The 13,273-nt window shown below is 42.7% G+C and overlaps 1 protein-coding gene across 4 annotated transcripts in view; it reads right to left on the bottom strand.

The window, feature by feature from the left end:
* Window positions 1–212: 212 nt before the first annotated feature.
* DAGLA (diacylglycerol lipase alpha) overlaps window positions 213–13,273 on the bottom strand; it is a 48,144-nt gene continuing 35,083 nt past the window's right edge. For all 4 annotated transcript variants that reach the window (XM_066583148.1, XM_066583149.1, XM_066583150.1 and 1 more), the window contains 2 exons: window positions 11,575–11,765; window positions 213–7,770 (listed from right to left, as the gene is read on the bottom strand). In XM_066583148.1, the coding sequence (XP_066439245.1) occupies window positions 6,846–7,770; window positions 11,575–11,765 (1,116 nt within the window). In that variant the 3' untranslated portion in view covers window positions 213–6,845. The remainder of the gene's footprint in view (window positions 7,771–11,574; window positions 11,766–13,273) is intronic.

Below are 13,273 nucleotides of genomic sequence, written 5' to 3'. Positions count from 1 at the left end.
AAGCCATGGCTCACATGATGGGCTCTGGCTATTTAGCTGTCCATTTAATACAGTACCTATTCATGTGACTGGCTACATGTAATACCAGGTTTTACCTGTAGGGGCACTTGTAACTTCCACCATCAAAATCAGCTAGTCAGAAGTGGTTTGTAATGAGAAATTGTTACTGTACCACAACAAAATAAAAAATAAAAACACACCGCGACAAAATAAAGAGTTTCATTTTTTTAATTAATCTTCAGTGCCATTCCAAAATGCAAACTTTTTTTTTCTTTAGTGTTAACATAGTGAGTCAGGAATTAGGGTTACCCCCCCATCCCATCACTTGGCAGGCTCACCATGACGGTTATAAAAACAATGGTCCATATTACAGGGATCACACGCAGGCATAGTGTTAAAGTATGGCCACGGTAGTATGGCCTTGAATTAATATGCAGGCAGGAGGTCCGGTAACACTGCAGACAGATGAGGGAACTGTGAGAACATCACAAAACCTTCATAATCCACAGTGTGTGGAATTAGAGCATTAGTCGCATCGACAGACTCATTTTGTTATTCGTTAAAACAAATCATTTGTGCAAGTTACCATTTAAAAAGCAGTGTAGAAAAAGGATTGTTATAAGACTTACATCACATTCTTCACTCATTATCTTCTTAGACCGACCTATTATAGAACAAACTATGCAAAGCCATTTAGAGCCAATCCATGTGACAGACAGAAATATTACTGGGTAACAAGTCAGATGGCAACTTAAAGCGACACTCCAGCCGTGAGCATAACATCTTATACAAGTCGTCAGGACCCAGAATAGAGGCTTACCTGATATTTATGTGCCTTGTGGCTTTTTTAATTATATTTCTATCTGCATCATTAGGTAAAGCTGCGACTACAATTCACCTACAATGTCTAGAGGAAGTCTGAGGTAGCCTGAGACACACCCTGTCTCATCATTGGTTCAGGCTGCTGCTCTGCCCCGCCCCACTGCAGCTCTGCCTCCTCCGATTGGCTGCTATGTATACACACACAAGTTATCACAGCCTGACTAGGAAGGCAGTGGACAGAGAGGTAATATGAATTACAGTAAAGACTACTAAACCATTACTGAGAAAAGCACGACTATCCAGTAATGGTCACATAAAAGGCAAATGAGCCTTCAAGGGGTTGTGCCAAGATACACTTTTATCATTTATCCACAGAAAAGGTGGTAAAAGCCTGATCGTTGGGAGTCTCACTGCAGAGACCCGCACCGATCCCAAGAATGGGGGTCCCACTTCCTCCATCCTACTAGCTGTGGGCTCGCTGCACTCCCCCTACCACCACAATGAGGAGACTCAATGGAGCCATGATCGCGCATGCTCAGTGCCCCTCCATTTTTAACAGGACTACAGGAGACAGCCGATAAGCCATCAGCTATTTCCCTCAGCCCCACTGAAACTAATGGAGTAGCAGCCGATTGTGTGTGGTCATAGCTCCATTCATCAAGATGTCACTGCGGGTGGTAGAAGCATCCACGTGATGACGGGAAGAGGATGAGGCGGGACACTTGGTCTCAGAATCGGTGGAGGCCTCAGTGGCGAAACATCCACTGATCAAACCTATGAGAAGTTCATTTGGATATAACCCCTTTAAGAGTAGCAATACATATTAAATGTATAAATCAGCCAAAGCCCCCCCAATTACCTAATGTGTCTGGGGGCCTCCCAACTCTCCCCAATGGCAGATGTTTGGGGAGAGGAGGATCAAGGAGTTGGATTTAATTTGCCCCAAATCCTTTTGTTCACAGGGAGATAAGCCGCTGCTGGCTTTCCCCCTCTCTACATTCAGAACCCAAGCACGTTTGGCCGGGCCATAGATGCTTATCTACAGGGTGTCAGGAGAGATAGCTGTTGGCCAAATGAGCGTCTGGCAGATTGCCATCTAACGTGTATGACCAAGCTTAGTAAGAAGGAGACTGGAGAGTCGCTTTAAGGAATGCTACCGAGTGCCATTTCTTATAAATTGGTGGACAGTTCTATGTTCACATCACAATCATCTCTATGGGCCATATCAATAACTGTGCTGTAAGTAGTGAAGAAATATCAATACAGTACTTCTATTATACATAGGTGAAGGGTTGTCCTGTAAGGAATGCTAACCACAGTGGCAAGACTTTTTGGATAGGGTTTCCATGACATAAACTAGATTAACCCATTACCTATACACAGCCATTTGTGAGTATATTGATTTACCATGAACTATAGAAAAATCAGACTGCCTCATGCTTTGGCATTGACAATATTACCTTGTGGATTATAAAACCCGCATTGCTGTCCGGTACGATACTATTGGCGACAGTGCTAAAGAATATGACCGACACCATCAAATGGAAATCGTGCCTGGTACAGTAGGCAGGACAACACAAAACAGTAGCGAGTCCCACTTCCGTCCATGAGAACGACAGAGCTACCGTTGGTGGTGAAATCATGCAGCAATGTCTCCTGGTGGGCTGGAGGTTGATGCAAACCACATCAGTAGAATGAAAGGCTATCCACTGTAATATAGGTAACCGGTCGAGTAAAAGCCTCTATTAATATAAATAGATGGCACAGATTTTTGGCACGTTCGTAGAAATAAAACCAAACATGTCTTGCCACCAATGTGTCACTGCCTGGGTGGGTTTTGATACGGATTTTGTTGCGTTTCCCTCATCTTTCCGTTAAGACCCCTTAATGTGGTTCAATGATCCAATGAAATATATACAGCCTGAAAGACGGGATTGTACGCCCTTCCCAGGGTATGGGGCCGCCCGTCCCTTTTTTTACAGTCTGTATAGAATATACAAGAACATATGTATATATTTATATATTTATAGGATATGCTATATCTTTTATATGCTTTTCTTTACAATATTAAGTTTTGTATTTTTTTTTAAATCTTTTTTTTTTTTTTTTTTTTTTACATAAAACTACAAGTGACACCGGGCAATGGCACAAAAAACACAGCAGCGGGGTGGGGACTAGAACATGCACAGTAGCTTGCCTCTTAGCAAGTCGTCCGTCCCTCTGTGCCTTTGCGAGATGGCATCTGCCTATAAATACTACCAAGGTGGCAAGGGCTTAGAGGAAGGAGTTGGGTTAGAGGTTCTCGGAAATTAAGGCATTCTTATTTGCACAGAAAGAGTTCAGCCAACTATTCGGAAAATCAGTAGCCCAATAAGGCACTCAGGTAGAGGGGTTCAATAAAAAAAACCCTCATATGGTAAGAGATGTCCTGAGTGCCTGCTGCCCGGGCAGTGAGATAATACTAGGGCACCATCTTCCCCATTAATATGACATGCACCTCCGTTAACAAGATGGTATGATGTGCAAGGTCCGGTGAGCCCTCAAGGTTTGTCAAGCCAATAGGTCTTGGCAAAAACTGGAGGTTGAATGCTCAAGTCCCAAGGAGGCGCAGCCTAACCACAATGGAAATTGCACTCCTTACAAGATCAAGAACTTAAAGCAGGGGGTGAAATTAGCGGTTAGTGGCAAAAATGTGCATTTGGAAACACTGTACTGAACAAAATCGAACACGCTCATGAAGTAGCTATTGTGCAAAGGACATAAACTGACTCCAGTGTTAAGATGTCCCCTGCGAGCCTGAGAGAGGAGAAGATAACCCATAGGAGAACCACAACAACAAAAGGGCCGACAAACAGAAAAAAAAAACACGTATATAAAACATGGGATATGAGGGGACAATAAATACACGATTAAAAATAAAAAAGGCATTAAAGTTCCAAAACACCACATTAAAAGCTGTAAAACCAGTTAGGGCGTCGGGACTTCAGTGCAACTTGGAGGCCATTTGGCCCTCCTAGGAAGCCTCAGCCCCAACGATTTTGACACATGAAGGCATCTTTCAAAGAACACATTATTATGTGCACAACGTACCATGCTATGAACAGTTTAACGAGAGGGACAACTTGGCTCTTCTCTGTATTTAAAAAGAGAGGAATCTGTCTCATTTCCTTCCCATACAAAAAGATAATCAAGAAGACTTTGGATTTTTAACCCATTGCTGCTAAGAGAGTCTCAATTACATAAAAGTGCCAACCACAATGGCTCCAAAGAGTACAAATCTGGCACTCCATACGTTGAGTAATTTACTTGCCAGCCCCACTGCCTAATAATAAAAAAACACAAAAAAAAAACTGATGCCATCCCAGATGGCACTGCGCATCTTGGCACTTTTAAATCCCCCCATTGATGTTATGCTGGAGGAATTGCTTGTCTACCATCCTCTTTGACACATATAGTAGGTTAACAGTATCTAGCTTGTATACGTTCTACATCTACATTCCCTACATAGCATTCACGTTAACTCTTCCTTTAAGACCTTAGCTGTTCATGATGGCATGAAAGTGTCTAGTAATTGGCAAATGATTTGACTTGATCAACATACATAAATTTGGCCATACGGCAGATGTGTATCACAGAGGAAAACAAAATAAATACTGCATTATTAGTACGTACAGAATAATCTTCATATAATCCATGGTTTGTTCTAAAGAATCTCTAGAGTAATGATGGTAAAACACATTGATAGGGGAAGGGGGTTAGAGTGATGAAAATCCACCACCAACTTTCCTTTCGTAAACCAGATAATTAAAAAAAAAAAATCTGGTAGTCGTAGTCAGAACTTTAATACAACTTTTTTGAATTGTTCCGATTGCATTAGGGTCTCTACCTTTTGTAGATCAAATAATAACTCAAGTTAATAGTAATATACTCCAACAGTATAGCAAATAGTGCTTTCACTTAGTTTTTTTCCTGGCTGCAGCCATGAAAGAGATTAGGCTGGGGTCAGCCGCTCAGGACCCTGACCAATCAGGTAACTGTTGTAAGTGCTGCAATACAGAGCGGTCAGAGTGGAAGTTGCTGCTCCGACCTCTGTGTAGTGGCCAGCACTTGTAACTGCAGGTGTAGCTCCCACTGATTTTAATGAGAGCTCCGCCTACTGGGGTCAGAGCAACGGCTTCCTCTCCGACCAGTGTATTATGGTGCTGACATTGTCACCCGATCAGCAGACCCTTGCCGATTAACTACTGATTACTTTCCCCAAGGATGGGTCATCAATAGCAATTTCCTAGAAAACCCTTTTATACTTTTCTTGTCACATGCAGGATATTAAAAGGCAGTCACTAAGTTGTAGTGTTGGTATTTGTGCTGGGTAGAGATATTAATGATCTCTACTCTCTATAGAACACTTTTTTTTGCCTTCCTCTGGATCAACATGGGGGGGGGGGGGTTGAGAAAATAGATTGAACTTGATGGACATGTCTTTTTTCCAGCCTTAGATACTATGTAACATTGTTTGGCTTGTTCAGACAACCAGCCATGTTACTAAAGCTCTGTTCACATCAGGATTACATGTCCCAACATTTACCTTCAATGGAAGGCTGCAATGTATCCCATTGTATAGACATGGACAATGTATACCACACATTATACATTTTTTACCACTGTAGATGTGTGTGTGAAATAGCAAACTGCACTACGCTATTCCATATAGAAAAAAAAAAGTGTACCGCTAAGTGGAGACCTAAGGACACTCTTGACATCAGTCGAGTGAATGGAGCCTTATGAATACAGCAGGCATATACAATGAATACAGGCTGCAACTATGTTATCAACATAGCCCATGGAAGTTGGAGAAAGGTAGTTTTAACTACTGCCGTTTGGCTAATTGCCATCTTCGGTTCATGACGAGACTAATTGGGGCTCATATTTCTTTTGAATCCACATATCCAGATTCCTGTTTCTTCCAGATCAGCAGGAAAAAAAAAAAAATCTAAATTTGGTGTAAAGGTAGAGAACCCCTTTAATTACCCATAAGACATGGCTAAGAATATAAAATACAATCACAGCTGACACCTATGTGTTTATGGCATAAGATACTTCCAATGTGTCGAAAATGTGAGGCAATACTTTGTTGATTGAGTGTATGGTCGTGAGAAAGGCCGATCGTAGTGGAATCTATGAGGTCTTCATAGTAGTGCACGAGGGGTCTGAGGAGAAGAAAAAGGCTGAATAACTGTCAGTAGGATCTAGGTCTATGGCTGCCTGGAAGAGAAACACTGCCGCAACTCAAGATGGCAATGGTTATATGTTCCTGCGATGATACAATCAAGAACAGAACGAATATTACTTGCCCCACTACTTCAGATATAACTCGGGGACAGGTCCGGCTTACAGACTGAAAGATTAATAAAGGATGTCTCACTTGGACCCGGCATGGTTGCCATTCTCCTCTGACATTCGTCTTTTTAACCGCAACATGGCACATAAATTATGTAATGAAGGCAGAAGGGTGTCCTCGTTTGCCCCACTTTCAATTACCGTTGGTACTCTACCTACACCTCCTTTACACAAATTGTAATAGTAGAACCTAATATAAATACCCAATGGCAGACGGAGTTAAAACAACCCTGAACGCCAACACAGTTTTTTTGTCTGTCGTCAACCACAACATCTCAACAGACTCGTGAAGCAGATTGGCAAGTAATCTTGGCTGGTAAAAGACAAGCCATGCAAGACTGCCAATGTGGTGGCATCTTCTTAGTGCAATGTATCACTTTTCCTTGGTTTGTGATCTTCACAAAAAAGGTTCAAAAAAATCCCTTTCAGCTGCCGCGAAGTCTGTAGCACAGGGGTGCCACAGGCATAAAAATTGATTGCAGGAGGGCAGCTCTCTCCCTTCGACTCAATTACCACAGGTAACCAAGCTCTGGCTTATCTCTTCCTAGTGTAAGCTTGCATTATTCTACTCCTAAAGCTGCATTTCCAATCAAATATCCTCTACTCGATTGCTTATGTGCGTTTTGCTAGAGAGCGGAGATGAGCAGTTCTTCCTTTTTGCCGTGAGTTGGCCCTGTGGGTGTGGCAGTCCGGGTGGGATCGGGGGTCAGGCACTCCTGGCTGCTCATCCCTGTCGGTGTAAGGTCCATGAGCTCACCTGAAGAGCTAAGAGGGAAGGAGGCAGAAACAGATATGCCAGATGACGGATCTGCTGAGCCAGCAAAGAGACGGGGAGGTTTCGGTACCAGATTTGGCTCAAATTGTGCTCTTAGCAGTATCTCCTGATCACTTACAGATTTGGGTATTTCACGGTCTGTTCCTTCTGATACCATCATATGATAAAGGTCCTGTAAAGATCCACTTTTACTGTCTAGATTGAAAAGACTGTCTATAAATTCTGCAAATTCTAGCACTTGAGGGCTTGGAACTTGTGTGAGGCGTCCATTCTGTAAGGCCAGCTCCTCCTGAGCTGGGGTCTGGACCCGAGCGGTCTCTGCTCCTGCTGCGGCCGCTTCTTCATCCCACGGTGGCAAATCTCCAGGCGACGAACGACCACTGTTATGGATAATCTCAGTGTGCTGACTCTCTTGAGAGTGCTTAGAAAGGGCATCCGCTCCAAGTAGCTCTGTGCGGGAGCTCAGGGATGGATTCTCCTCAGGAATGGTGGGGTCAATGAAGAAGCAATGCGACTCATCACGCTCCAAAACAGCTCGCAAACTTGGTGAACCGCGAATACTTCGGAACCCGGAAGAACGCCTGGAATCGAAGCTGTATACCGACTCGTTGTCCGAGAGGCTCTCCATGGTGGCTAATGGTGCTCTACGGTCTTGTAAAGACACGGCCAGGCAATCCTTGGTACTCATGAGTAGAAGCTCAACAGGATCCTTTAGCACCGGGGACAAAAGCCGGGAGTCATAAAATCCCTCGAGGCTGATTTCAGACTGCTTACTCCTATAAAGAGGAAAAGAACAAAAACAATGTGATATAAAAAGGGAAGAAGATAAATGCAGAGATAACATTCTGCCTTATTACTAATTTAATGAAAATAATACGTAACAAATACAATTTAGTGATAGTAATATTAATTGAGTTTTTATTCGGTCTGCATTGACTGGGGATGAGTTCAAAGACTGCTTCAGCTCAGTCAACATGCCAGCAAAATGTATTGTACTCTATAGCTGCAATGGCCAACTAGTGGGCTCAGGATTACATGCAGCCCTCATGCACCCAATACATGGGGTCCCTAGATAAAAGCACATTTATAGGGCGCCGCTGACTTCCACAGGGTATACTCTTGTACATTGGATGCTCTGCTCAAAAATAGAGAAAAGAAAAGCTAGCCTCTCCTGTCCTCTGTGAGGGGGGCACTGTGGTCTCTTAATCATCTCCATAAGTTGTGGGCAAGTTTTTGTATCCATATAAGGATCTTGGCTGGGGCTTTAAAATTAAATATGTGGCTAGAACTTGGTCACAAACATAGCTGTGTCTACCCTCAGAGCTGACTTGGCTGAATGTAATGTGCAGTCCTTAGACTTAAGGACCCCCAAAAATGTTGGGTTGACCACCTGTTTATGGCCTACATACTGTATTAAGCCTTTTCCTATCCAGTGTCAGACCGTGTCCGGCACTGAGATTTCCCTGCATATTTCGGATAATCTGGCGAGGTTCGACACAGGTTTCTAACACTATGCAGGACAGAGCTCCAATATTGGAGGTTGTTCTGCATATGTAAATTACACTATGCAGGACAGCACTCCATCAGAATTTTTCTACAACTAGGCAAAAAGGCCTTTCTGTTTTTTTTTTTAAACTAAAGCAGCACCACTATTGTTCATGGACCATCCCTGATATTGCAGCATAGTCATCATTCACTTAAAAGGAGCAGAGTTCCAATACTAAACACAATCCAAGGACAAGTGTGGTGCAATGACTTGGAAAAAAAAAAAGTTGACTTTCTCTAATCTCATACAACCGGATTGTACTTTACAGGTCAGGTTGTAACATGACAACCATAACTTTTTGTCAGGACTATGGTGACCTTATGGTGCTGTGGCTGTGCAAGGAGCAAAGTTGAACACAGATGTAAAAAAAAATTCAAATAAATTCCCAGTGTGACTAGCATTCTAATTCTTTGGTCATCAGAAAACCATGATGGAACAAGGGGCATACCAGAATATATAATTGGCAAAAAAATTGAGGAATTCTTGTGCCTTTGCACTGCCCTACACATTTTTCACGAATAAATAAATCCACAATTACAGCATTTGCCACTTGCAGTAACAAATTTTGTAGTGTGATCATCAGACATTTCAAATCAATGAGGAAGATTTTCATTGGTCAAAACCCAGATTTTTTAGAACCAGAGAAACTTAACATTAACAAGTCAACAAGTACTTGTATACAGGTGGCAAAAATGGAGGAGGGAGGAAATATTAAAACATGACCTGTTAGAAATACCAAGCTAATGGATTTTTCCTATCAGTAGTAATGCCAACTGAATGGTTATTTAATTAATTAATTGACCCCCTGCTTAGCATGTGGTTTTAGAGATTTGCAGTAATGGTCATCGGGGGTTCAGGCAATCCTCAGATTATCACAGCTGCCTAGTTCTAAAAATCTGCAGTGGTTGAGGGTAATGGACACCAATGTAATCTCCTGACATGTCAGATCACCTTCGTCCCCATCTGGATAAATTCCCATTAATATTTGAGGAATCACAACATAATACTGAATGTAGTTGGAAAATTAATAGATTAGACACCGAGTGCCAACCAAAGAGCATTGCTCTTCTTGAGAATGTGTGGCCATGTGATCAGTCATAGAAATCTGCTTTAAAATCAATATGTGTGATGACTATTTCAACATCAATATCAAAATACATCAGAACTGACAGAACACTAACCAAATTACTCAGAAATGAGGGGGAAATCCTAAGGGGAATAGTCCTATTTCTAAAGAAAAGTTTAGTGGGCCGTTCAGTTTGGTCAATCCCATTGTGGATTGTACAATCTAATGACAGGTCACCGCAGTGTAGATTTTAGCACTGTGGCCCTTTTAGTTGAGAACCTCTAATGCTGCCAATAAAGGTAAACCCTTGCTAATCTGACTGCCATTCCTCCACACTCCCTAAATCCATATACATGCTCACTCAGTTTGGTCTGGGGTCAACCAGGAGAGGATAATAAATTGCTGCCAGACACCTCTGGCAGTAGCTTATCTCTAGTCGGTATGTCGATATGCCCAACTCTTCTCCCTCCTCCCCATCCGTCTCTCCAACATCGGACATCAGGATTTGGGCATACACAATATACACATTAAATCGGCTGATTCTGCCAAAACCAATGTGTATAAGCATCTCAAGGCTGAAGGAAAAAATAAACTTCTCCTGAGGTCCCTGGACTTCTGTGCATTTTCCCATACCCACTGGATGTATTCCTTACCAAGTTCCAATGAAATGTATTTTAAGTTTATTTTCTATCTACACAACATCCCATATAGGCTTAACCCATTGCTGAGTAGAGATCAGGTGACAACGTCTTAAGGCCCTTAAAGGCAACCTATCAGTAGCCTTAATAGAAAATCAGAGGTCAAAAGCCGAGACTGAACAGCGATGTGTTGCTTTGGAGTCGTTCACATCATGCTATAGCCTTCTGTTGAGGGGGGTGGGGGGTGGGGGCGTTTAAAAAATTTTGTACAAATTGAGATTTACTCAAATTGAGACTTCTTCAGAACACAAGTCTGAACAGAACTTAAGACTGTTGCCCATATCAGAGATCAGCTTTCATTTCTTAATTCCCTCTGGTAAAAAATGAAAGCCCAGCTCTGATTGGTTGACAGTTTTGATTAATGAGGCCCACTGCGTTAGTACCGGGACCCCGAAAGCAGTGGAAGGTTCCCCACACGCAAGCATATTTTGGGCTGGGTTCTGCCTGTGCTGATCCAAAGAGACACCAGTCGGCCCAATTATATACCTATGACGATATGAACATTGATATGTTTTCGCGTGGCCCAAAGGTGCGCATAAAAAAAAAAAAAAAAAATCCTCCTTGCATTTTCTATTTATTTGTATAACACCAACATATTTCTGTTCGTATCACCGACGAGAAATAGGACATGCAGGTACATGTTAATGGGAGTCAAGCATCTTGGGCACAACTTGCATTCACAGCTAGTGTGCCCCCCCCCCCTGCCAAATCTATGAAACACAAGCCCACATTCACATTAAGAGCAATTTCACAGATTTTTACCATTGCTTGCAATAAGAATTCACGTGACAGGAGTTACCAATTCACAGAATTTAGGGACTAATGACAACACGATGTTACTTACAGCTATGATACAGGATGATAAAAAGACATCATAATTGTAAATATGATAAAAGATTGAAAAAGACTCACAGATGAGAGATTACTAATCACGACACAAACAGGCCATGGTAATGCAAGAAAAAGTGACAGAACAGTGTCCATTACACAGATGAACAAAGAGAAATGACCCCAGACAGGACCCTGAATAATGAGGACAAGAAACATGAGTAACGAAATGGGGGAAGGGGTTACATCGGGGGGGAGAAAAAAAGAAATGAAGAATGGAGTCATAGAAGATCACACCATAAAAACATTCAATGGATCAGCAGAAAATTCCACAACCCAAAAGATAAGGGGTTAATCATTCACAAGATAACCCAATTCACGGCACCCCAAAAAGGTCAGCAAACATTCCTCTCATAAATTGCCCTTCACATTCCCAACTTACTTGGTGCTGCTATTCCTCCTGTTGGCGTTTGTGCCAGGCATGATGGCAGGGATCACCTCCAGAATGGGAGGCGACAGATGTGGCGGCTGATTAAAGATCAGTTCTGGGTTCAGATCTACTTCTGTTGGACTCACCATCACTTTGGCAGCTGAGAGGAGGGCAGTTTTGCCCTTGTTATAATTTTCTAACACCTATTTTGGAGGAGAGGATAAAAGTTATTGTACATACAACTTACACCCGTGTTCACATATGCTTTAGAGGCTACATGCAGAACCCCTGATACATATCTGGAATAGAATTCGGAACGAAATAGCCCGTTGTGCTGTGCTATGTTCCCAGGAAAATGCTGGGCAGCAAACCAGCAGCACAATGGGCACCATTACACTGAATGGGTTTGGTGGGCACCATTCGTGGCAGGCATGTTCTTGATCAGCACTTCTGGTATTTTTTTATTGTGCGCTTATAATGGATCTGAACTACAGAAATATTTACCATAGATATGAACATGACATAAATTAATGAACCTCGGTTACAAATGTAGACTAGGCCAAAAGTAAATAATCATCCAAGTTAAAAGGGCTGTCTGGGGCTAGAAAAAAAAAGGGGGTTTTTTTCCCCCCCCCCCCAGCCACTCTTGTTCATGAGCGGGGGCTCGTATCATAGCGCATGTCAATTAAATTGAGCCAAAATGCAATACGGGTGGAAGGGGGAAAAAAGACCCCTTTTGCAATCATGGACAATGCCTTTAAACCCAAATGTTTTAGTTAGTTTTTAGAGATGAGCGAACGTACTCGGATAGGCACTACTCGTCCGAGTAATGTGCTTTATCCGAGTATCTCGCCGCTCGTCCTGAAAGATTCGGGGCGCTCCACTGCTGACAGGTGAGTCGCAGCGGGGAGCGGGGCAGAGCGGGCGGGAGAGAAAGATCTCCCCTCCGTTCCTCCCCGCTCTCCCCTGCAGCTCCCCGCTCCGCAGCGCGTCCCGAATCTTTCAGGACGAGCAGAGAGGTACTCGGATAAAGCACATTACTCGGACGAGTAGTGCTTATCCGAGTACGTTCGCTCATCTCTATTAGTTTTCCCAATTTTTTTTTTTTTAAGAAATCTCAGATTGTGCAAAAGTTTTAGACGTGTAGAAAAAGTGCTGCAAAGTAAAAACCTTTGCAAAAATAGAAGTAGTCTGATTGGCTTTATGTTTGGGGTCATTACTACAGAATAAATTTGGAACCAATGTCATCAAGAATTAACTACAGTATAAAGAACAAGGAGTCCTGGAAGTGAGGATATGGCCCCCACAGAGCCCTGATCTCAACAACACTGAGTCTGTGTGGGATTACATCAAGAGACAGAAGGATTTGAGCAAACTGTCATCCCCAGAAGATCGGTGCTTAGTTCTCCAAGATGTTTGGAATAACCTCCCTGCCGAGTTCCTTTAAAGACCATGTGCAAGTGTACCTAGAAGAACTAATGCTGTATTGAAGACAAAGTGTGATCACACCTCAGGGCGCTTTCACACGGCCGAGGAAATCACGCAAGGTTTGTGCGTCACAAGATGTACAAATCTTGCATCAGTATGAACCCCATTTTTTGAAGGGATCATATACATGAGCAATTTTTTACTGTATTGTGGTGTTGGAAAAAAATCGCGGCAGGTCCTATCTTTGGGTGTTCCCTTGGAACATATCGCCCATTACTTTCAA

This window comes from Eleutherodactylus coqui, chromosome 11, assembly GCF_035609145.1.
Source record: "Eleutherodactylus coqui strain aEleCoq1 chromosome 11, aEleCoq1.hap1, whole genome shotgun sequence".
NCBI lineage: Eukaryota > Metazoa > Chordata > Amphibia > Anura > Eleutherodactylidae > Eleutherodactylus > Eleutherodactylus coqui.
The sequence above is the reverse complement of the archived record's forward strand: the minus strand, read 5'-3'. Positions and strand labels throughout refer to the sequence as shown.